Raw genomic sequence first — 23,947 nt, forward strand, 5'->3', positions numbered from 1 at the left:
ATGTCTGGACAAAAATGATGCATGTTATGCAATTTGGCATGTTTCATTGTGTTATCACAAATAAAACACAACTATGCAATATGCTTACTAAATCTTAACTACAAAAGGTCAGTGGAGTACCGTAGACAAAATATTTAATAATTCACGTAAACATGGTTTAACCAAAAACCGACTTCAAAGCTTTTGTTTGTAAATATTTTATATGACATTACTCATTTGTAAATAACCAAATTAGGCAAGTGTTTATGCTATTTAACTAATTTGGGAAATGTTAAAATCTTCATGTGCAGGATTACTGAAAGCATGACATTGTACTGGGAATGCAATTCATTTTATTTGAAGTCAAGTTGTGAAATACAACAACATATTCTGAAGAAAATGTGCTTTTTGCCTTTGCTAGGGTATTATGGCTGTTGCTATGCAATAAAGTTCTGAGTGGTTGCTAGGGCGTTGCTAGGGAGTCCAATTAAGTCTCTGTGATATCCACCTGCTTTTTGGCCCAGTGGGTAAAAATGTTGCATTTGATCAATTGAGGTAACAGCACACATCAAGCCAACAAAACGCATGATTTGAGGAATCATTTATGTGTGGAGCATAAAGTTGTGAGTTATGCACCACAGTTTAATCTTAGATTTCTTCAGAATCTTGCCTGAGCACATAAGATTAAACATCCATGTTCATTAGTTATGCAAGCACATGCAACTCCCCCTGGTGGGCAAAATTGAATCCCTATGTTTCAATAATTAAAATATTTAAAAATATATATTTAATATTAAAATAATTAAAAATATTATGTTTTAAATATATTTAAAGTTAAGTTTTTCTCCAGTAACATTTATGCTTTTTTCTTTTTCTGTTTTAATTATTGTTATTATTATTATTATTATTATTATATTCTTTAGTTTTTTTCATACTGAAACATTTTGGTAAACTAATCATCCATCCATCCATCCATCCATCAAACTTTTTCATTTCTTTCCATTTATACTTTGCTTATCCCATTTAATTTTTTTAAAATGCAAAGTTAATCAACCTTTAGCTAACTTAGCAAGTCCAAGACTATCCAACTTTTCTGCAAATACATTATTCGAAATATTTAATAATATATATTTTAATACAATAATATAAAATATTTGAAAACATATTTAAACGTGTTTATATTTTAAATTCTCCGTATTTTATTATTTTTTTTTTATTATTCTAATAACATTCATGCTTTTTTCCTGTTTTGTTTTTCTGTTTTAACATTTTTTTATCCTTCAGTATTTTCATACTGAATCATTTTGGTAAACTACTATGCTGTAACACTGACATTTGATCCTACCAGGGTTTGAATCATTTGCTTTGCCCACAGCTTCACTTATTGCAATTCATGCCTCATGTAAATCAGACACTGATGTAACTTAGCTTGTGAAAGAGCCTGTCCCAGACGTAACCCCAGCCCCTATAAAAGTGCCAACATGTACGCCATCCACTGCACTTAATAGGGGTGAAAGGTACCAGCATTTCATCATCAGACACATGTGAGTTTTTCACTCGACCAAATAAAACCCATGCCACCTTTCTGTTATCCTGTTCTTTTTGCACTTAAGTTAGGATTGCGGATTCCAAGCCAGCGGTGCTGATGTTTAAAGAGGTTGTGAAGGAAACTCTGTGCCAAGAGCTGCTCCTCTGCAGTCGTACCCTTGTGAGAGAAGCAAACAGAAACGTTGCCAGCGAACAAGCGTTGGTCCAACTCAAACAAACGTAGCAGGCGAGCCATACAAAGCGCCCTCTTACTTCACACTAGAGCTGTGGTTTCAGGTCAGGGGATTACAGAAGCCACCTTTAGTGACGCTTCATTAATCAGACCTTCGTAAAGCCCAGTCACGTATGCCATATAAGCTTGGCATTGCCAGTATGGGTTAATGTGAAGTGGCTGTATTTGGTGATGACATATTTATAAGCACAAGTTTTAAAGGATAATTTTAACATTTTAATTTGATCTCTTTAAAAAACAATTGCCCAAATTAGATGGGCCAAACTTTTAACATTCACATTTATATAGTAACGTAGTGCTGAAACCCATTTGAAATTGTTAAAATTTCCAAGGATCAGTGTTCTCCCCTAAAAGTGATCGGGCAGACCAGACCGTAAGTCGTAGAGACTTGCAACTTTGAGGGCTGGTGGTACTCACACCACACGCTACAGAGGTGAAAAGTACAAAATGACTCATAACTCCTAAACCGAGTGTTTTATATTAAGTGTCTTATATCATTGGAATCCTTGACTCAAGATGCTCGTTCTGGTAAACCTAGGTTTTTGGAGTCTGATTACCAATAATTATCAAAAAATAAAAAATAAAACATTGAGATTTCGATTCACGTTCCCTAAGGGCTGCCAAAACGTTTGATGTGGGTAGAGCCACTTTTTTACTAAAATGACTATAACTAGTGAACGGAATGTGACATTTGCACCAAACTCAGCACACCTATGTAAGGGCTCATTATGTGGACGCGTGAAAAAGAACTTTGCGACTGGCCACTTGGTGGCACTATAACAGCAAAAAAACAAACAAAACAAAACATGAAAATATAACTACTTCACCGTTAGACTGATCAACTTGGAAATTGGAATGCAGTGTCTTTGTCTGAAGTGTCAGAAAAGGTTAATGGAGGCCAATCGGAACAAAACTCGTTGGGCCTGTTTGACTCACGGCCCTAGAGGCCTGTGAGAAATTCGAAAGAAATTGGCCACCGGGGGGCGCCTTCAAATTTTACATATGTGAAATGAATTGTGTATCACCTGATTTTTTTTGCACAAGCCCATGAAGTACCACATGGTAGAACTCATCATTCTGAGCAACTTTGCCTCTAGGACCACCACTATCCATTGAATCGTTCGTTAAATATTGTAGATTATTTCAAAAACCAACTTTGGCGAACTAGTCCTAGGTATTTGGCTCAACCTTCATAAAACCACTTCGGCACAAACCTCGAGACTCTCTAGGTCAATAGTTATGAAAAAAATGTTTAACATTAGCCTTTGGATAGCTATAGTAGGGTCATTTAAAAAAAAAAAAAAAAGGCATGGCCATGTCTACCCAAAAGCCTATCGTTCCTAATCGAAAACTCAAAACTTCGCATCATTACATGAGCACATGCGGCACTTTTATAGAGATTGAACCATAGGTGGCGCTATAACTGTTTAAAAGCTTTAAAAAAACATATATTTCCTATGGTATACTGCCTGTATTGGCTGTAAATGGTCTTTTCCATTTATTGTTGAGATGGTTACAGGCTTGCTAAATGAAACTTAATACCTTTTTGTACATGTGCACAAAGGCCTTAAAGCGCTTGAACCCCGATAATTGCTGCTTGCAGCTATATTTGAATTTGAATTTAATTCAGAAACCTTTTCATTCTGTTTAGGCTTTTCTGAATTTGTTTAATTTTATAAATTCAAAGTTATTTGACTTATAGTTAACTTATGCAAGTTAAACACTATCCAACTTTTTCTGCAAACACATGTATTTACCAGAGTGTTGGAAATATCTGAAAATTAGGAGAACATCAGCAAGGCTCATGAATATTAATTAGGAAATGTAATGTTCTTCCAGTAGTTAACCCTAACTGATTTGCTTGCACTTTCATTCAGTATATTGCAGATGCAACCTTCTTGACCGAGGCTTCTGCTTGATCTTAAAACTGTTGTTTTATGTGGATGACTACAATTTTGAACAAAAAATATTTTATTTTGTAAAAAAAAAAAAAAAAAAACATTTAAAAAACAATGCAGTGATTTTATAATTAATTTATACATTTCTAAATAAAATAAATAAATAAATAATATATATATATATATATATATATATATATATATATATATATATATATATATATATATATATATTTATTTATTTATTTTTATTTCACACATTCTTTCCATAGCGATTCTCACCAGTTGCATGTACATAAGCATAGCTATTTCATATTACACCGTCATCTTCCCCGCCAACGTGACTTGAGACCACCTCAGAAACCTACTAGTCCTCTGAGCCATGCTGTGCCATGCCTCATAGCTGAATTAAATAATATGCTGTCATGGGTAAGTGGATTACTTAGCATTATTGAAAATGAGTAATGCTGCAATTATGGGTGGAGGGATGAGAATGGGGTCTGGGAAAGCCTTTTAGCAGCCGAGCAGATTCATACGAGAGGGAGGAGCTGCACCAAATAGGATGAAATGCATTCCTGATTGTGCTACGATGGACAAAGATGTCAGGCGAAACAGCTGCGAGAACAATGCGTCTCGGATAGGGCAGTACGTCACTATTACTAATTGAATGTTGTAGGACGCGTCCGCATGTGAAAGTGGTTGACTCGAGTTATTTATATTAAGAGTTGTAAAACAAGTTGTCGTAAAAAGAAAAGCCACAACAAGGACCGCCTGTCTGTAATGTTTACTTATTTCGACATTAAAGTCAACCAATCAAAATGAACCCTGCTTACAGACTTAATGCACATTCCTATCTTATTGTGAACAGTTTGTTGTGTACATTATTAAAACGAAAAGAAAAGTTTGTCTTTGTAATCTTTTATAGTCTTTAGTTTAATAATCCTAATTATAATAATACAAATAATAAACTTTATTTGTATAGCACCTTTCATACCAAAAAATGCAGCTCAAAATATGTTACAATGAACAGCATTACAATAAGCACAAGTACTCACCAACTGAAAATATCATAATATAAGATTAATAATGATGATAAAAGATAAAATTAGTATACATAAAATGAAATAAAAAAGTAAAAGTTAAAAAGGCTTTTTTTTTAGATTTCTTTTAGCTTGCTGGTTTCATTAATATTTGTTTTAGACTGATTGATTTTACCAATATTTCTTATTTTTCAACATATTAAGCTCCATTTTGACATTTAGTGGCTACATATATATATATATATATATATATATATATATATATATATATATATATATATATATATATATATATATAATTTGTAATAATATTTTATAATATAGAACAACTGTTCATAAGATATGTGCAAAGAAATATAATTAATGTTAAGATTTTTGTTATTTATTTATTTGTTTACACATTTAATACCCACTTTTCAGGATCTAGTCATTCATGATGCATAAAATCAAATCTCCTCCTATTTTTTCACATGGAAATGCATCAGATTACTGAGGTAAAATAGGTTGTAAATTGTGCTTTGTTGACTCAAATGTTATAAAACAAGTTTTCGGACAAAGAAAAAGCAATAGCCGAGCTCGTCTCTGTTATAGTGTCTGTTTCTTTTTCCGTTAAACCACAGGCCTGATCTTCAATAGTCTATTTGACTCTCTTTTAAAGAACTCCATGCTGTCACCTGTTGTTTGCAAATAAAAATCAAGTTTCCACCCCCCATTCCCCCCGTTCTATTTACAAAATGTCTTTATGTCCTTTAAACGTCCTCGTCATAGTAAGATAGCACTAACCTAGCTGGTTGCAAGGCCAAACAAACATCAAGTCAGCTGTCTGTATGAAAGCTCAGAGTAAAGATATTTGGTGTCTTTGCTGTGGTTCTGGCCTTTATCTGATGAACAATGCATTAGGGCAGCTCATGCAGTATTCATGCACGAGTCTGAGGCATTGATGCATTGTTCTTCTGGCTAAAGGCCACCTGTAAAGATCAGTCCCGTTTGGGACATGTACTCTGCATTAGAAAATCAGAAAAAAAGTATCTCTTGACAAAATGTATCACTCGACAAAATACATCTCTTAAGAGGCAGAACTAGAAGAACCAAAGCAGTTTTATGCTAAGCAGATGGCTAATTTGCAAGAGGCAGAAAACATATTTTATGTAAGCATGTCAATACAAATGCAAGCTTGATTTTATGCATCATTTTTATTTAGTAGTTAGGTATGTCAGCATTTTAACTAACCTGACTACCTGACTTGCCTGAAAGATTCACTCCACACTGGTCCATCAGTAGCTACTTTCACAAATTAACATGTCATCTCTTTTGTTATTTTGTAAATAAAAATGAATACTTTCATGTGTTCTCGGATGCAATATTATATCCTCCTCCCCTCATTTGCTAACCTTCAGCAAAGACACATAATACATAAAAGAGGTTAAACTCACACAATTCTGTTTCTTGATCCTGCCCCCATTTGCGGTTTGAAATATGTATAACTGCTGATGCCTGTCAAAAAACATCAAGGGATATTTAATGACTTGAAACCTCAGTAAGTCGTTATATGTTGTATAAAGCCTCTGAAGTTTGTAAGAGCTCATGTTGTAAGAATCCATAACTAAACTGTCAGTGAGAGTCTGTCTTGGAAATACTTAGATAATTAAAGTTCTGGTAGTAAAAAAAAAAAAAGATTGCAGTTGAATAACATTCTGATGATGAAAAGCTAAAGCTGTAATGAATTAATAATATATAATACATAAATGTATAAATATACTAGTACACACACACACACACATATATGTGTGTGTGTGTGTGTGTGTGTGTGTGTGTGTGTGTGTGTGTGTGTTAATATATATAATATATTAATCTTAATATATAAAATTAATATACATGCATATTACATATGGCACCACATGGAAGAGAAATGTCACAAGTAATTTCTTTACAGCAGATTACACCAGAAAGGTGAAGGCTACAAGAAGATCAGCAAAGCTTTACTTATCAGTCAGAATACTGTAGTAAAAGTGGTACAAAAATTTAAAAAAGATGGAACTGCAACCATCTCACAGAGATGTCCAGGTCGTCCACGGAAGGTAACACCTCGACAGGAGCGTCTTCTGATGAGAAGGGTTGAAGAAAACCGGCATGCAAGTTCACTGCAGTTATCTAAAGAAGTAGAAAGCCAAACTGGGATGACTATTTCCCGTGACACAATACACTGCAGAGGAATGGCATGCATGGGTGCCGTCCATGAAAGAAGCCTCTCCTAAAGACCAGGCACAAAAGAGCCCACCTACAGTTTGCCAGGGCCCATGCTGACAAAGATGAAGAATACTGGGACTCTATACTCTGGAGTGATGACACCAAGATAAATGTTTTTGGAACTGATGGCTTCAAAACTGTATGGCGTCGCAAAGGTGAGGAATACAAAGAAAAATGCATGGTGCCTACAGTGAAACATGGTGGTGTCAGTGTCCTTATGTGGGGCTGCATGAGTGCTGCTGGTGTCAGGGAGCTGCATTTCATTGATGGCATCATGAATTCACAGATGTACTGCTCTATACTGAAAGAGAAGATGCTACCATCCATTTCCAACATGACAATGATCCTAAACACAAATCTAAGGCCACTGTTGGATTTCTGAAGAAGAACAGGGTGAAAGTGATTCAGTGGTTCCTGATCTGAACCCAATCGAACACCTATGGGGAATTCTGAAGTTGTCTCTTCCATTCGCCAATCCACCGTGCCATTCGCCGTTGCCGGCTAAAACTCTTTAGGTCAAAAAAGAAGCCATATCTAAACATGATCCAGAAGCACAGGCATTTTCTCTGGACCAAGGCTCATTTAAAATGGACTGTGGCAAAGTGGAAAACTGTTCTGTGGTCAGACGAATCAAAATTTGAAGTTCTTTTTGGAAAACTGGGACCCCATGTCATCCGGACTAAAGAGGACAAGGACAACCCAAGTTGTTATCAGCGCTCAGTTCAGAAGCCTGCATCTCTGATGGTATGGGGTTGCATGAGTGCGTGTGGCATGGGCAGCTTACACATCTGGAAAGGCACCATCAATGCTGAAAGGTATATCCAAGTTCTAGAACAACATATACTTCCATCCAGACGTCATCTCTTTCAGGGAATTCAATTACAACATCATGGCTGCGTAGAAAGATCCGGGTACTGAAATGGCCAGCCTGCAGTCCAGCTCTTTCACCCATAGAAAACATTTGGCGCATCATAAAGAGGAAGATGCGACAAAGAAGACCTAAGACAGTTGAGCAACTAGAAGCCTGTATTAGACAAGAATGGGACAACATTCCTATTCCTAAACTTGAGCAACTTGTCTCCTCAGTCCCCAGACATTTGCAGACTGTTATAAAAAGAAGAGGGGATGCCACACAGTGGTAAACATGGCTTTGTTCCAACTTTTTTGAGATGTGTTGATACCATGAAAATTAAAATCAACTTATTTTTCCCTTAAAATGATACATTTTCTCAGTTTAAACATTTGATATGTCATCTATGTTGTATTCTGAATAAAATATTGAAATTTGAAACTTCCACATCATTGCATATATATAATAATATACCATAGCATTACACTACCACAAAAATGGCTTTAAAGCTACAATATATAGACTGTTACAAAACTTTTTATTTTAATTTATATAATATATAATAATTTTTATTTCATTGAGTCTTTAAATCAACCCCAAAATTCTTATTTAACAGTTAAAAGTTGGCAAACTTTAATTGCACAGTTGGATCATAAGTGATGCCAACTCTTAATTTGGCTCTGTATTTATATCGAACCACACAAAAAGAATAAGAATGCTGTTTAGTAAATAGTTGTGGCATTTTCCATGGCTCCCAGTGGACGAGTAATGAAAAATAGCTCTGTTATATTCACGCTTGAGGTGGTTCCTGCTGAAGTTGCTGAAACTCAGCATAACCTAGCCGTCCTTGAGTCTTTCTCATGGGTTTTTCTTGTCCAGCATCCCGCTATGAAGCATTCATATGTTTCCAATCTGAAGTGACACGAATCTCCTCTCCCTCCTGCCTTTCCTGTCCTCTATATGCTCCGAATGAAGGAAATGCCAGGGATTTACCCATTACCAATCACAGGTGTGCTCGCCACGCTCTCTTAATCTCAGTTCTGATGAGTTAGCTCTTTTGTCACGATTTGGTTTGATCTATCCCGTAATTCTTTGGGGGGCTCCCCGAGGCGTCCCCTCATGGAGACATCAGCAGAAAATGCTGGAGCCATCGGGCAGGCTCCGGGGCAAATGTTCAAGGTCTTTCAGACTTGGTTATCCTGCTGTCATGATAATAGTTTGCCTCCGGAAAGCGAACGGGTAAGATGAAGGCAAAGGATTGGATGGGGTCTATAGAATATATTCTGTTGTGTTGTTGATCATTCATGAAATATAACACTAAACAAAAAGTTCCATGTTTTTGGATATGTACCATTGTATAGAGTCCCTATGGTAATGGGAAACCTGAAAATAATGGGTAATTTTAAAACCTTTCATTCTTTCTTATGAAAGAATGAATGAACAAATGTCTACAATAAGGGAACCCACCTATTTTCTTGGAAAATGACCTGAAAAACTCATAAAAACTCTTTGGTCAAAGAGTGTGGGAAACTGTGGTACCTTTTTTAGGGTGGTCGCTTGAGGTTTTGACTCTGGATTATCCAGGAGCGCAGTGAATTTCTTGGAAATAGCCACTCACTGTGTCCTGCAGGTTTGGTTCTCCTTGACTACAGTGTGTAATGAGCCACTAAATGAGACAAATAGCCACGGCACATATAATGGGTTCTACTCTAGTCACCTCCTGTCAGGGAGTTCACTAATCTTCGTTTAGCTCCCAAAGACTTCAATCTTTATACCCACACATGCTCAGACATACTGTCTTTCTGTGGTCTAGTAAGAGGGATTAATTAACACTCTTTGGTAAACATCTACTGTGACCTCTCTCAACCAACCAGCACATAATCAGCTGTTTCTAATCCCTGTGAACCCTCAGTAGTCCACCAAGACCAAATTTATCGAATGCGTCTAATCCTCTCACACAAATCACTGCACGACACCTGCAGATTTTTGCTCTTTTTGTCTTTGACACCACAATCTCTAGAAGGGATACTAGTGTAGAGTAGCATTGAGAATCTATTGACCTGTGTTTCTCATGATGAAGCTGGTAATTCTTTCACCAAGCGAGGGGATCGAGTGCCTCTCTAGTGCTGAAGTGTGCTTGTGGGTTGTTATCAGTGGAGGTAAAATTACATGGACATCAAGGTCTCTGTTTGTACTGTATGTTTTCAGGGACGGAGATGCATTTGCTTTATTTAAATAATGTACTAGTATGATACTTATAGGGATAGTTCACCCAAAAATGAACATTCTGTCATCATTTACTCAAGTTGTTGCAAACCTGTGTGAATTTCTTTCTTCTGCTGAACACAAAATATTTTGAAGAATATTGGTAACCAAACAGTTGACTTCAATAGTATTTTTTTCCATACTAGAAGTCAATGGTCAACCTTTTTTTTTTTTTTTTTTCAAAATATCTTCTTTTGTGTTCAGCAGAAGAAAGAACTTCATGCAGGTTTAGAACAACTTAATGAACAACAAAATAATGACAGAATGTTTATTTTTGGGTGAACTATCCCTTTAAATAGTTCCTCAAAGTGTGCAGACTGAATTTGGTCAGTAAGATTTTTTAATATTTTTGAAATAAGTCTCTTTTGCTCACCAAGGTTGCATATATTTGGTCAAAATGGCTGTAAAAACAGTTTAAAATAGCTGTTTTCTATTGTAATATATTGTAAACTGTAATTTATTCCTGTGATCAAAGCTGAATTTTCAGCATAATTACGCCAGTCTTCAGTCACATGATCCTTCAGAAATCATTCAAATATGCTGATTTGCTTCTCAAGAAACATTTCTTTTTCATGTTTCATAAATTGAAAGTTCAAAAGAACAGGATTCATTTGAAATATAAATCTTTTGTATCATTATCAATGCCTTTACTGTCACTTTTGATCAATTCAATGCATCCTTGCTGAATAAAAGTATTAGTATGTTTAAAAAAATCTTACTGACATCAAACTTTGGAACAGTTGTATATTTCAAAGAAAAATCATTTTCAGAATTAAATAGATTGAGAATCCCTTGAAAGCCCTTGAGTTTTTAGAGCTATTAAATTGAATAAGTTTACTGTTATTTTGTATTTTTTAGACTGGATAATTTGTAAAAGTTTTAGATTAAAATATATTAATCAGCATATATTCACAAAAATCACTTATGATATCCTCAAGCCACTACCATGGTCCAAAAAACAACCTGTTTTACGCCTTCAGATCTCTCTTTCTCTGCCCCAGCGCACTCTTTCTTTACACGTCTCTCCCTCATCACACACTTACACCACAACCCATGACAGGCACATGATGTGCTCGGCTCTCAGACAGACATATTTCTCTGTACAACAGTTTTAGGGCAACCTCTCCCCCTTCTGCTTGATTTGGCCCCAGTCACCCAGACCCATCTTACCCCGACACATCTCCATAACTTATCCAAAGCTGTAGTCAGACACTTATTATTTACATGCCAGCAATGTAATTTGTGCAAAACTACAATCGGGGTCCAACATTAACACTTGTCAAGTGCCAGGGAAAAAATGGATTCATTGAGTTACTGGCCGGGGTGCAAAGAAAGAATGATGGTCTGACCATCACCCTTAAATTTAATGAAAATTTTATTTTATTATTAATTAATTCATTAAAATCTCATTCAAGATCAAACATTATAGATAAAACATTGCGGTTTACTTAAAGCCTTTATGTATAATGCATTATAAAAATATGTTTAATGCATTATTATTCTTTGTAGTGCACCTTATAATGCATTGTATGATCTCATGAATAATTGTAACCACAGTTATGATATCTTTATAATGCATAATACATAAAGGCTTTAAGTTAAGTGTTACCAACATTGCTAACATTAAACAATGTAATTCATCTTGTTAGCATAATACTGTAAACCATATATATTATACTATCAATTTATAAATTGATTTATAAATTTATATATAATATAAGCAAAACATTTTTTTTTTTTTTCATTTTGTATACAATTTGTACATTCAATGTATAAATGTATAATACATAAAAAGTTAATTTCTTTATATATATCCAAGATGTTTTGGTATAATTTTACAGTATTTCCACTTCATTTTGCTGGTGTTAAGGAGAAGACACTGATAACCTGACTGATGTTCTGTTATTCTTCAGGTAGTTCTAGGGGTTTAAAAAAGAGCAGCAAAGATATTCCTGTAACTGAGGAAGTCCTGCTCCATCCACAGACAAAAAGAAATCCACAGGAAATTAGACGTCCTACCGCACTAAACCTGTAACATGGCATCAGGTTATTTCTGCATATCTGGCCCTTATTTCCGGCCTTCCTTGGTGAAGATCTGTGTTTGTACATTTTTTTTTTTTTTTTAGAATGGATCATTTATTTAAGTTATGCATTCAAATACATTAATCAGTATTTATTCACAAAGATATATCTGATACCCTCAAGTCACAGTTCTTTTACAAGAAACAGCAAACAGAATAAAACCAAACGCCATTAAACCGTACAATCGTTATGAGTAATTTCCATCATAATGTATCTGTGAGATACTGTTTTTTTTTACATCATATAAATGCATATGAATTAGCACTGAGTGTTTGGAGAACATGCACAAAGATGATTATGGGCATCATAAACAGAGATAATAGAGAATAATAAAAAAGACAGATGATCTCTCACTGTGCTCTAAGCTCTTTAAATGCAGAGATATGGAGAGCGCTTCAAGGCATCATTGCACCCTTGTATCTTCAAGCTCTCTCTGTCTTGTTATCCACTTTTTGTATTTCTCTCTCTCTCTCTTTCTGGACTGAGGAATCTCTTTAGATCTCTTTGCACACAGATAAAAAAGCATTTCATATTGGGCTTGCCTGTAGGAAGTGCCATTCTCTGCTCCACTGCTTTGAAAGAGTCTGGGACTCATTTCTTCTGTTAGATTTACACGCTCAAAGCGTGAACCAGAGAGAATATTGCAAGAATGCCACCAGTTTTATGACATTTTTATGCAAATGTCAAAGGTACACCACTGTTCAAAAGGTTGATTTAAAAAAAAAAAAAAAAAAAAAAAAAAATTAAAAGAGGTCTTTTCTGCACATTAAGGCTGCTTTTACTTGATAAAAATACTGTAATATTGTAAAATATTATTACAATTTAAAATATATTTTTCTATTTGAATCTATTTTAAAATGTAATTTATTCCTGTGATCAAAGCTGAATTTTCAGCAGCATTTCTCCAGTCTTCAGTGTCACATGATCCTTCAGAAATCATTCTAATATGCTGATTTGCTGCTCATGAAACATTTCTTCTTATCAATTTTGAAAACAGTTGTACTGCTTCATATTTTTGTGGAAACCATGATACATTTTTTTGTTTCAAAATTATTTGATTAATTTAAAGTTTAAAAAAAAACCTCAAACAGCATTTATATGAAAAGTTTTGTAACATTATACATCTTCACTGTCACTTTTGATCAATATAATGCATCCTTGCTAAATAAAAGTATGAATTTCTTTAAAATTCAACATAAAATCGAACAAGACTAAATTACCTTTATGAAGGATTTTCACGGGTTAAAAGTCAGGGACAAGAGCAAGTCAATAAAATCAACATACAATTCAGTTGAATAGTAGCAAATGCTACAAATAATAATAATAATAATAATAATAATAATGTTCTTTACATGAAATAAATGTATACAAAGTAAATAATAAACTTTCAATGTGTTTTCAATATTTATATAAATAATAAAAAATGTTGGCTGCACATCCATGATGCTAATCTCCTGTTTCACTACATCCCAAAGCTGCTCTATTAGATTGAGATCTGGTGACTGTGGAGGACATTTGAGTATAGTGAATTCATTGCCATGTTCAAGAAACCAGTTTGAGATGATTTGAGCTTTGTGAAATGGTGCGTTATCCTGCTGGAAGTAGCCATCAGAAGATGGGTTCATTGTGGTCATAAAGGGATGTACATGGTCAGGAACAATACTCAGGTAGGTTGTGGTATTCATTTGGTACTAAGAGGCCCAAAGTGTGCCAATAAAATATCCCACACACCACCAGCAGCAGCAGTAGCCTGAAGCGTTGATACAAGGCAGGATGGATCCATGCTTTCATGTTGTTTACACCAAATTCTGACCCTACCATCTGAATGTCGCAGCAGAAATCCAGACTCATCAGACCAGGCAACATTTTTCCAGTCTTCCATTGTTCAATTTTGGTAAACCTGTGCAAATTGTAGCCTCAGTTTGCTGTTCTTAGCCGACAGGAGTGGCACCGGTGTGTCTTCTGCTGCTGTAGCTCATCTGCTTCAAGGTTGGACATATTGTGTGTTCAGAGATGCTCTTCTGCAGACCTCGGTTGTAACAAGTGTTTATTTGAGTTACTGTTGCCTTTCTATCAGCTCAAACCAGTCTGGCCATTCTCCTCTGAACTCTAGCATCAACAAGGCATTTTTCCCCACATTCTCTGTAAACCCTAGAGATGGTTTTGCATGAAAACCCCATAGAGACTCAGACGAGCTTGTCTAGCACCAACAACCATGCCACATTCAAAGTCACTTAAATCACCTTTCTTCTTAATTGTGATGCTCAGTTTGAACTTCAGCAGGTCATCTTGACCATGTCTACATGCCATAATGCACTGAGTTGCTGCCATGTGACTGGCTGATTAGATATTTGCATTAATGAGCAGTTGAATAGGTGTACCTAATAAAGTGGCTGAGGAGTGTATATTAAACAATTTAAAAGGACAAACTTGTATAGCATGCTTTATTAATTCTAGACATTGAAAGTCAACATGAAATCAAACAAGACTTCATCATGTTATTTCAAACTTTTTTTTTTATGTAATAACTTTCCTTTGAACCATCTCTTGAACCATTTTCTTTGTCTTTCTTCCAGAAACCGTGGACTCCCTGGTCCGTCAGGCAGAAAACCACACTCACACTGTCCTCCTCCACACGTACCGTGACCTGGCCAGTCATGCGGCGGCTCCCGTCGGGGAGTTTTTCACGGACGTGGGGCTTTTCGTTTTGGGCTCCGAGCTCAGTCTGGAAGAAGCTTCACAGCGCTTTTTTGACGCCCTCTTCCCTCTTGTTTATGAGCAACTGGTCGAGCCCGGTCTCTCGCGCTTGTCTCCACCGTATGCCGAGTGCGTCCGTGCGGCCTGTCGGGATCTGGCGCCGTACGGCGGAGCCCCGGGCCGCCTCGCCGCACACATCTCCCGTGCCTCGTTGCCTGGCCGGGTGTTTCTGCAGGCGCTCCACTTGGGCATCGAGGTCATCAACACCACCGACCATATTCAGCTCAGCCGTGAATGCAGACGTAGCCTGCTGAGGATGAGCTACTGTCCACACTGCCAGGGTCTGACCAGCAGCAAGCCCTGCATGGGCTACTGCCTCAACGTGGTCCGAGGGTGTCTCGCCAGCCTGGCTGAAGTGGACGCCCATTGGAGGGAGTTTGTGCGATCATTAGAGAACCTCTCTACCCGCATGCACGGGGAACAAGACCTGGAGCAAGTGCTTCTGGGAGTTCACGGGCTGGTGAGAGACGCAGTGGCCCATGCACAGAGGAACGGACCCCGGCTTTCTGCTCAGGTATTTGTGATGTGGTTGAAAAAAGGCTGGTAATCAGAAGGTTGTAAGATCCTAATTGATCATGCGTAAGTCATCTGTACTGATATTGAGCTAATGAGTTGACTCCAGATTGCTCATGGTCAAATATCCCTTATCAAATGAACTTGCTTTGGATAAAAGCATCAGCTGTTGTCATTTAGATATTATATTCTTTGATGCAAAGAAGTCTTTTAATGTTGGGAATATTTGCATTTACACTTATGCATTTGGGAGATGCTTTTATTCAAAGTATAGAAAATAACTTTACAAAGCCCCCCACAACAATCATCATAGTTTTAAATATCTGATCATTTTAGTCCTCAGAAAAACCCTCTTTAAGTTGTAAGTGATTTTGTCTGGTATAAATTGATGCATTGGGCAGTTACTAGGAGTGTAACGGTGCACAGAAATCATGATTCGGTACGTACCTCTGTTTTGGGGTCACGGTTCGATATGAGTTCAGTACAACAGGAAAAAGCATCAAATCCCCAATGCTAGGTTTCTTTTCATTTCTTTTGAACAGACAGTAGTGCAAATGTTTGTTCCAGATAGGGGCATTTAGTCCCCCCCTGAGGTAGTTGGTACAGTACAGCCTCCATTAGTGTATTGAGCACTTCCAGTTTTCATGAAATGAATATTCCATCACTGGACTGTAGTAGTGAGACTTCCATGACACAAATTGGCACAATGCCAAATGATTTTGTCTCGTTATAACAGTGGAAACAAGCATACAGATAAGGGTAAGACATCATTATAAACTGTAAAGGGTCGCTTACACACATTTATTGTGTACACAAATAAACAAAACATTGTGCTTTTGTAAAATAAAGAAAACAAACAGGATGCCGCTTTCTGCCGTCCCAGTTTCCCTTCTGTGAAGTTTGTGGAACGTGTCACAAAAATTAATCGAAACTCAGTGAATAGCAAGCTCTTGCGTGCCATCTGAACTCTTGTTTTGGGTTAGTGCATAGATTGTCTCTTCTTCTTGTGGTGGTTAGCAAATAGTGTTGCAGCATTGCTCGCCCCCTTCTGGATTGGAGTGTGGATCTTTTGTGACTGACTGTATTCGTCATCTGAATGTATGCACCGAACCATGAAAATCGTACCATTCGTACCCCTACCAGTTACACACACACATATATATATATATATATATATATATATTTAATTTAGTCAACAAAATCCTGAAGATTCAATGTTCATTTACTTTTTTGGCTGTGGCACATCCAAATGACTTGCATTCACAATTAGGTAAACATTAAACCTAAACACCGGCCTTTGCATTTTAGCAGTTTTCATGCCTTGAAAATTCTTCAAGCAGCGTCTTAAAACCCATCATGTAACTACTGCTTGGACGGCATGGAATGCGGTACGGTCTGAACATAAGTTGCAGTCGCAGTCACACATGCCATGCTGCAGCCAGAGAGCCCAGAACATTCTCAAAATACTCTTGGTGTGGGCAGCTGCAGCGGCACGGCTGACCACGCTGATGTGTTCTGGCCGCCTTCAAATTGAATTTGCCTGAAATCATAGTGGGCTTCTGTGGGATCCAGTAAACATGTTTTCAGATCGTGTTGTGCTGTGTTGAAATGTGACGGTTTGCAGACAGTGTATGTGTGAGTGTGTGTGCAAATAGAAATAAGACTATAAACCGCATTGCTTTGTCAGCTAATGGGTGACACATGATCTGTAAGGGTCAGGGTGTGGAACTGGATCAGAATCAAGTCTCTAATAAGGTGTTGTCATTGGTTAGGGTCAGTGTGAGGCATCATGGCTAGTATTAGACCAGTAAAAACGGCTTATATGACCTGTTTACGTCTAAACCATCCCAGTTGTTCTGGAGGAATGAGAATCTTCATAAAATGCAACAAATGCCCATTAGTGTCTGTTTAGTCTCACATTGTGTTTTGAGACTAAACAACACAGCCATGTGGTAATGCCTATTTTTATACCTAAATACGTGAGAATAGAAAAGTTACTCATCTCATTTGATTACTTCTCTTTGTATTTGGAACTTATATATATATATATATAATTAAAAAAAATTAACTATTAATAATAGTTTATATATAATATTTTAAAAAAACTGCTTAAAATAATTTAATATTATTATATTTAATATTGATATTAATGTGATTCATATTTTGTATAATAATATTTTGAAAAATAAAATATGTAATTTTAATAAAATAAATACAGTATAAACTGGTCTTTGTATATAGAGTAATATGCATAATATATTATTATATTTATTATTTAAGACCTACAGTCAAAACTTATTCAGACACTAGATATAATTTTTTTTATTTTTTACTAGTGGGTGCAGGACACTATAGTTCATTTATGTAAGTGAGGATAGCAAAATAAAGTAAACTTTGACATATTATACCAAAAAAAATTTCATACAGTGGACTACCAGTAAAATTGATTATTCAGACACTTTGACTTTGACTTGACCATGTTTTGCTTAAGTGTTATCTGACATTATCAAGATTATTATTTTTTTTAACTCTGTTCAGTTTAACTTTGGCTTCTTGTTATTTTATTTAAATATTTTATTACAATGTTTTTTTTTTGATAATGTGAGAAATATTGAAGGTGTAGTATATAGTTTGTTTTGACTATAAATATTTATATATATATATATATATATATATATATATATATATGTGTGTGTGTGTGTGTGTGTGTGTGTGTGTATATTCTGACTGCATTCTATAAACAACTTTGTTTGCCTCATAAAAACCTGCACATCTCAACAGTCAGATCTGGTAGTTTCTAAGAACTCTGCATCAGATGGTGCAGATCTGCATTTTTGTCTGCAAACCAGACAATCTGTCTGGCAACAATTGATGTGATGCAGAGACTACTGACTGACTCATCAACTGTTTATGGATATATTGACTCATTTACTGAGTCACGTTTGTTCTTTTCAAAATTTCCACATCTTTACTTTGAAATCTCACTTTGTAGTCAATGAATCGCTCTATATTCCTCTTACTTTTACAGTCCTGCCCCAGATCATCATAGAGAAAATGCAGGAAGGGTCTCAAAGTAGACTTCTTTCAGATGCAAAAACTGTTGTCGTGTCTTAAAAAACAGCATCACCTAGTGGCCGATTGTGCTACTACAGGCACATCGACCCCTTTTGACCTGAAAAAAGTGCAAGTTTTAACCTTCTGGTTACCAGCCCTGAGCTTTAGCCGCTATTAAATACCTGTGGATATGTTAGTAATCGTGACAGTCTGTGTTTAAATTATGCAGGTGCACAAGGTGTGCGGTCACCCCAGCAGACAGCCGGAGCAGGTGGGCAGCGTTCAGCATGGCAGCGGCGCACGAGACTCCATTCCTCTGAAAGGAGCGGTCAGAAACGGAGAGGACAGCCTCAGCAACTGGAGGAAGTATGTCTGCAAATCACATTTGCAATTACATCAACACACTGTATATGTACTTATACACAGTCCAAACTTTGTACTTATCAAATCATTTTTTTTGTTTTATTATGATTATTTTCACAATTTAGAATTAAATTAAATTAATCAAAACCATGAAATTACAGGGATAATTGTTATTATATAGTGACCATAACTAAACATAACTACACAAATATCATTGGATTTTATAATTTTTTGAAAACATGTATTAATATCATTAATATTAAATATTATGTATATATATATATATATATATATATATATATATATATATATATATATATATATATATATATATATATATATTCTATCTCCCATATAAATATATAATACAGTATAAATTGGACTTTGTACATACATGATGAATAAGAATATTTTACATGCTAATACATTATAATTTTGTATAATAGTATAATAGTATTTTGTAAACATGTCTTAATAATAATAATAATAATAATAATAATAATAATAATAATAATACCGTTTGTTTTTAAACCCAAAGGGGGGAAAAACCTTTTAATAAAATAAATGCTGTATAAATGGGTATTTATTTATACATATATAATTTATAGTTATATTTTAAATATTTTATTTGCTTATAATATTTTATATATTTCTATTATAATATTTTATAATAATAATATAAAATTTTGAATGTATAATATCTTTTAATATTAATAACATTAATATTAAATATTATGTGACATCTAACTGTATAATATTTTAATTAATAAAAAATATTAATTATTGTTGTGTATCAAGGGGATACAAGATATTCAAAATACAAATGAAAATATTTGTAGGTGTTTTTGTAAACACATGCTGTAAGTAAGTGAATTGAATTGTTAGTGATATGTTATTTATATGTTATTTATAGATGAACTATTATAGTGCATAAGATATTATGTCCATGACAACTTAATTGGAAGATCTTTTTTATGGAAGTTCTTGAAGCTGCATGAGCATTGAAAAGCTGTGTTAGTGCGCCATCTACTGGACAGACAATGAAACAAACTCATCTCTGTCTCTCCAGAGACTTCATCAGCAGTCTGCGTCTGTACTTTACGTTCTACGGTGGCCTGGCGGACATGCTGTGTGCGAGCGATCTGAGCTCTGGAGAAGGACTGGCCTGCTGGAATGGAGCTGAATTTGACAAAGGGTACATATCTCAAATTTTCTGCCTGTAGGTGCACTTAGTCATCATGTCCAAAAGCATTGCATAAATCATACATCTTTCTTTAGGTGTGAATAATGCACACATTCCTCCCCCCCGAAAGGATTTTCTTATATACGCATGTCTGTACTTGCTGTTTAAGATTTTTTGAAGTTTTCCATAGATTGACGCATCACATTTTCCTATCTATCTATCTATCTATCTATGTATTTTCATGTAATTTAATGTGAAGACACTTAAAGGGTTAATTCACCCAAAAATGAAAATTCTGCCATTTATTACTCACCCTCATGCCGTTTCACACCCGTAAGACCTTCGTTAATCTTCAGAACACAAATTAAGATATTTTAGTTGAAATCCGATGGCTCCGTGAGGCCTCCATAGGGAGCAATGGACACTCCTCTTGCAAGATCCATAAAAGTGCTAAAAACATATTTAAATCAGTTCATTTGTGCTCTGATGCTTCATGAAGCAGTGTTTTGAAATCGGCCATCACTAAATAAGTCATTATTTTGTTTTTTTTGGAGCACCAAAAATATTCTTGTCGCTTTATAATATTAATATTGAACCACTGTGCTCACATGAACCAATTTAAATATGTTTTAGCACCTTTATGGATCTTGAGAGAGGAAATGTCATTGCTCCCTATGGAGGCCTCATTTTCATTTTTGGGTGAACTAACCATTTAAGCCCATGTTAGTCCACGGAAATTTACTTATAATTTCTACAAGTTGCTTTGGAAAATAGTGTATGCTGAATGACTAACTATATCCTACTGTAAGTACAGAAATGTGTTTAGGTCTGATATGTCATTGAAATTCAGTGCCTGCTCTTTATTCTGATCAGTATATTTTAGGGATGAAAAACTGCGAAACTTTTCGAAAACCTGCATTCTGCATTAACAACTTTTTTTTTCCTTTGATTTTTGGGCTTTTGGTTTGCATATTATCAGTATTACACATGCCGTTTTTGTTGTTGTTGTTGTTTTTTAAGCAGATTACTCTTAGGGCATGGAATATTTTTTACTCTGTGTAAATGGTGTAAAAATAATTTATATTTATTAAATTTGTATCAAATAATGAGTTGACTCATCAGGAAGTAAAATCACTTTATTTGCATAATTGTAATATGACTAAATAATAATTTATTAATATATTTAATAATAATAATAATAATAAAATAGTTAATATTAATATAATTTATAATTAACTAATTTACATGGTTTTCTCATTTCCTCAGTTTCCTCATTTTTCAAGATATGTTTAATTAACCAATTTTAATTATTGGTTTAAATTAACAAATAATAATAAAGGAAATATTATTAATAATAGTAATAATAATAATAATAATAATTATTATTATTATTATTATTTTATTTAGTTCAGTTCACCATTGGCATGTCTTTTATGCTCTAACAAACTACTAGTGACGTTTGGGAAATCCTGAGTTACATTATATAAACTGAACACTTTCTGAAAAAATGTGTGTATGACCACATGTATGCAGATGAAGCTACTCGTGTCATGGTTTCCGCCTGTGTAATTAATGACTTTTTTATAGCGGTGGTCTCTGTTGGCAATTTCCCCCCCTCACCATAAACAGCTTTATAAGTGACAGCCCAGCTGTTTCTAGATCCGTAGCATCCTCCTGTTCCCCTCTCCTCTGCACGCTGGGGAAAAATCCAATCCATCTCCTCGCTGCTCCTATCTCACCTGGCCTGTCATCGCCCCAACACTCCCATAAATTCATCCCCGGTGGTATTTCCTCCGAACTGTCATACGCTGTCAGCGCTGCCAGATGGCAGGTGGGACCATATTTCAAGAGGAGAGGTGGGGCGGGGCCGGGACGCCCTGCAGGACGGGTTATCGTCCACCAGTAAACGCTGACAGGACGAGGTGAGGCAGTTTCCCGGCTGCTGCTGTGCAGAGACGGACGGTAATTACTGCCTGCCGTTAGAGGCGCCCTCTAGTGGACACTGAGGAATGTGGGATTTGATGTTGATGGGATGTGTTTTGAATTAATCTACGACCTAAAAGCTTATATTGGAAATTTTGCGACCTCTTAGCTATATTCACAAATTAATCATTATAAAAAATTACAAATTATGTGGTTTTCACCCCATTTCAAATAATGTAGTTATACAGCTAGCTTAGCTAAAAATTGCCTCAGAAAAAAATAAAACTAAAACAAATTCGTGAAATATGCCTGGATTTACCCCATTTATGTGTATAAAAAGCGTGGTGTTGTACTAAAAGGTAGGCCTATATAACGTTTAAAAAAGTAGGTATTTAAATGAACCTGTATTGCTTTCACACCGTTTAGCAATCATGCTAATAGTTTGCTTCAAATAATTGAATTCGAAAAGATGAAGGCCATGGAATAAGAGTGAAGTAAATGAAGATTTTAAAGATGTTTTAACCAAAAAGAACCATTACCATGCTTTTTTTGGACACTGCATGTATTTGTCAACCATGGTGTTCTTTGAAGCACTTTAAAGTAAATACCATGATACACTTTGGTAATTATTCAGTACAATGATATGTTTCAGTGTAGCCAAAATAGCATATGAACATCTGATACCATCACTGTACTATGTTATTTCATGGTATTATCATAGTACCTTTTTTTTTAAGGGTAAGGCTGAATAAAATCCACAATGAATCAGGTCATGATTGCTTTGGGATATTGTAATATTCTCTCAAACGGAGGCCATCCCAGTCAGTGTCAAACACTTTAAGCCTCGGTTGTCTCAAAGATGTTATAAATCTATAGGGCTCTCTCTGATTGATCCAGTCTCTTTAAGACTATGGAGAAACATAGCGATTTTTGTTTTATTGCTATAGATGGCCCACTTGTCTCACTTCAGACTGACTTTGTCACAGCGGTCTACTTATGTATGGCAGCCCCATCCTCCATCGTACCTCAGGCCACCGCTTTTAGCACTCGGCCCACCAGAGGTAACAGTGATAAATAACCAACCACCCCCAGGCCCCACATCTGCCAGGAGAGAGGGATAAAAAGGACAAATAAAACAGGACGGAGGGCGACAGACTGATTTACCAAGGCCATTCAGACCTAAAACGAGCGGTTTGGGTCCTGGTCACTTTGAAAGGGCCGCGGTGCATGTCCGAGAGCGAGGGCCAAACGGCCACCAGCAATTAGGATGGACAAAGCTGTAGCTTTGATAAATAAGAGCAGACACAGAAGGTAAGGAGAAAGTGTGACCTTAATGTTATTTAAGGAAAGCACACTTATTAAGGGTGTAATGAAAACAGAAGGGTTGATTTTTGCTCTACTATTTATGATACAGATTGATATGGGTTCTCATGAAAACATGTCTGGGTCATATTGGATGAGACCAAACTGGAGCCATATGATATTTATGGATTTTATTTTTTCTCAAGCATTTGCTATATTTTATACTATACACTTGTAGTGATTATAATGACAAATATTTATGATGAATTTAAATTAAATTTTAATTATTATATATTAATATTTATATTTAAATATATATTTAAAAAACAAATATATATTTTTTACATTGTGCACTTTAACTGCCCTCTCAGTTAATACAAATATTCTTAATGTTTCTAAAAAATAATGCTAATTTTCTTTATGCACAATACAGTTTTTCATTTCTTTGTAACATGAACATGTCTTGAGTTAGTTATGTATATGTCTGTAATGTCATGAAGATTAAGAGGTAAGCATCTCCACGTATCACTAAATTCAGTGGAAAATGACAAATGATTCTGGTATAATGTGACCTTGTAGAATAATTATGCATGCTACAGATAATATAAAACACAATTAAAGTATTTTGGGGTTAACCTTGCAGCTGTTGCAGATGGTAGATAGGTTCTTGCTACAAATTTCTGTTATCCTCCATTTTTATATTTTCTTAAG

At 35.5% G+C, this 23,947-nt stretch overlaps 1 protein-coding gene across 2 annotated transcripts in view; it reads left to right on the forward strand.

Annotated features, from left to right (window-relative positions):
* Nucleotides 1-23,947, forward strand: part of gpc5a (glypican 5a) — a 205,480-nt gene that overhangs the window by 41,487 nt on the left and 140,046 nt on the right. For both annotated transcript variants that reach the window (XM_048198032.1, XM_048198033.1), the window contains exons 3-5: nucleotides 14,718-15,412; nucleotides 18,695-18,831; nucleotides 19,898-20,023. In XM_048198032.1, the coding sequence (XP_048053989.1) occupies nucleotides 14,718-15,412; nucleotides 18,695-18,831; nucleotides 19,898-20,023 (958 nt within the window). The remainder of the gene's footprint in view (nucleotides 1-14,717; nucleotides 15,413-18,694; nucleotides 18,832-19,897; nucleotides 20,024-23,947) is intronic.

The sequence above is a fragment of the Megalobrama amblycephala genome, linkage group LG7, assembly GCF_018812025.1.
Source record: "Megalobrama amblycephala isolate DHTTF-2021 linkage group LG7, ASM1881202v1, whole genome shotgun sequence".
In the NCBI taxonomy this organism is placed as follows: Eukaryota; Metazoa; Chordata; class Actinopteri; order Cypriniformes; family Xenocyprididae; genus Megalobrama; species Megalobrama amblycephala.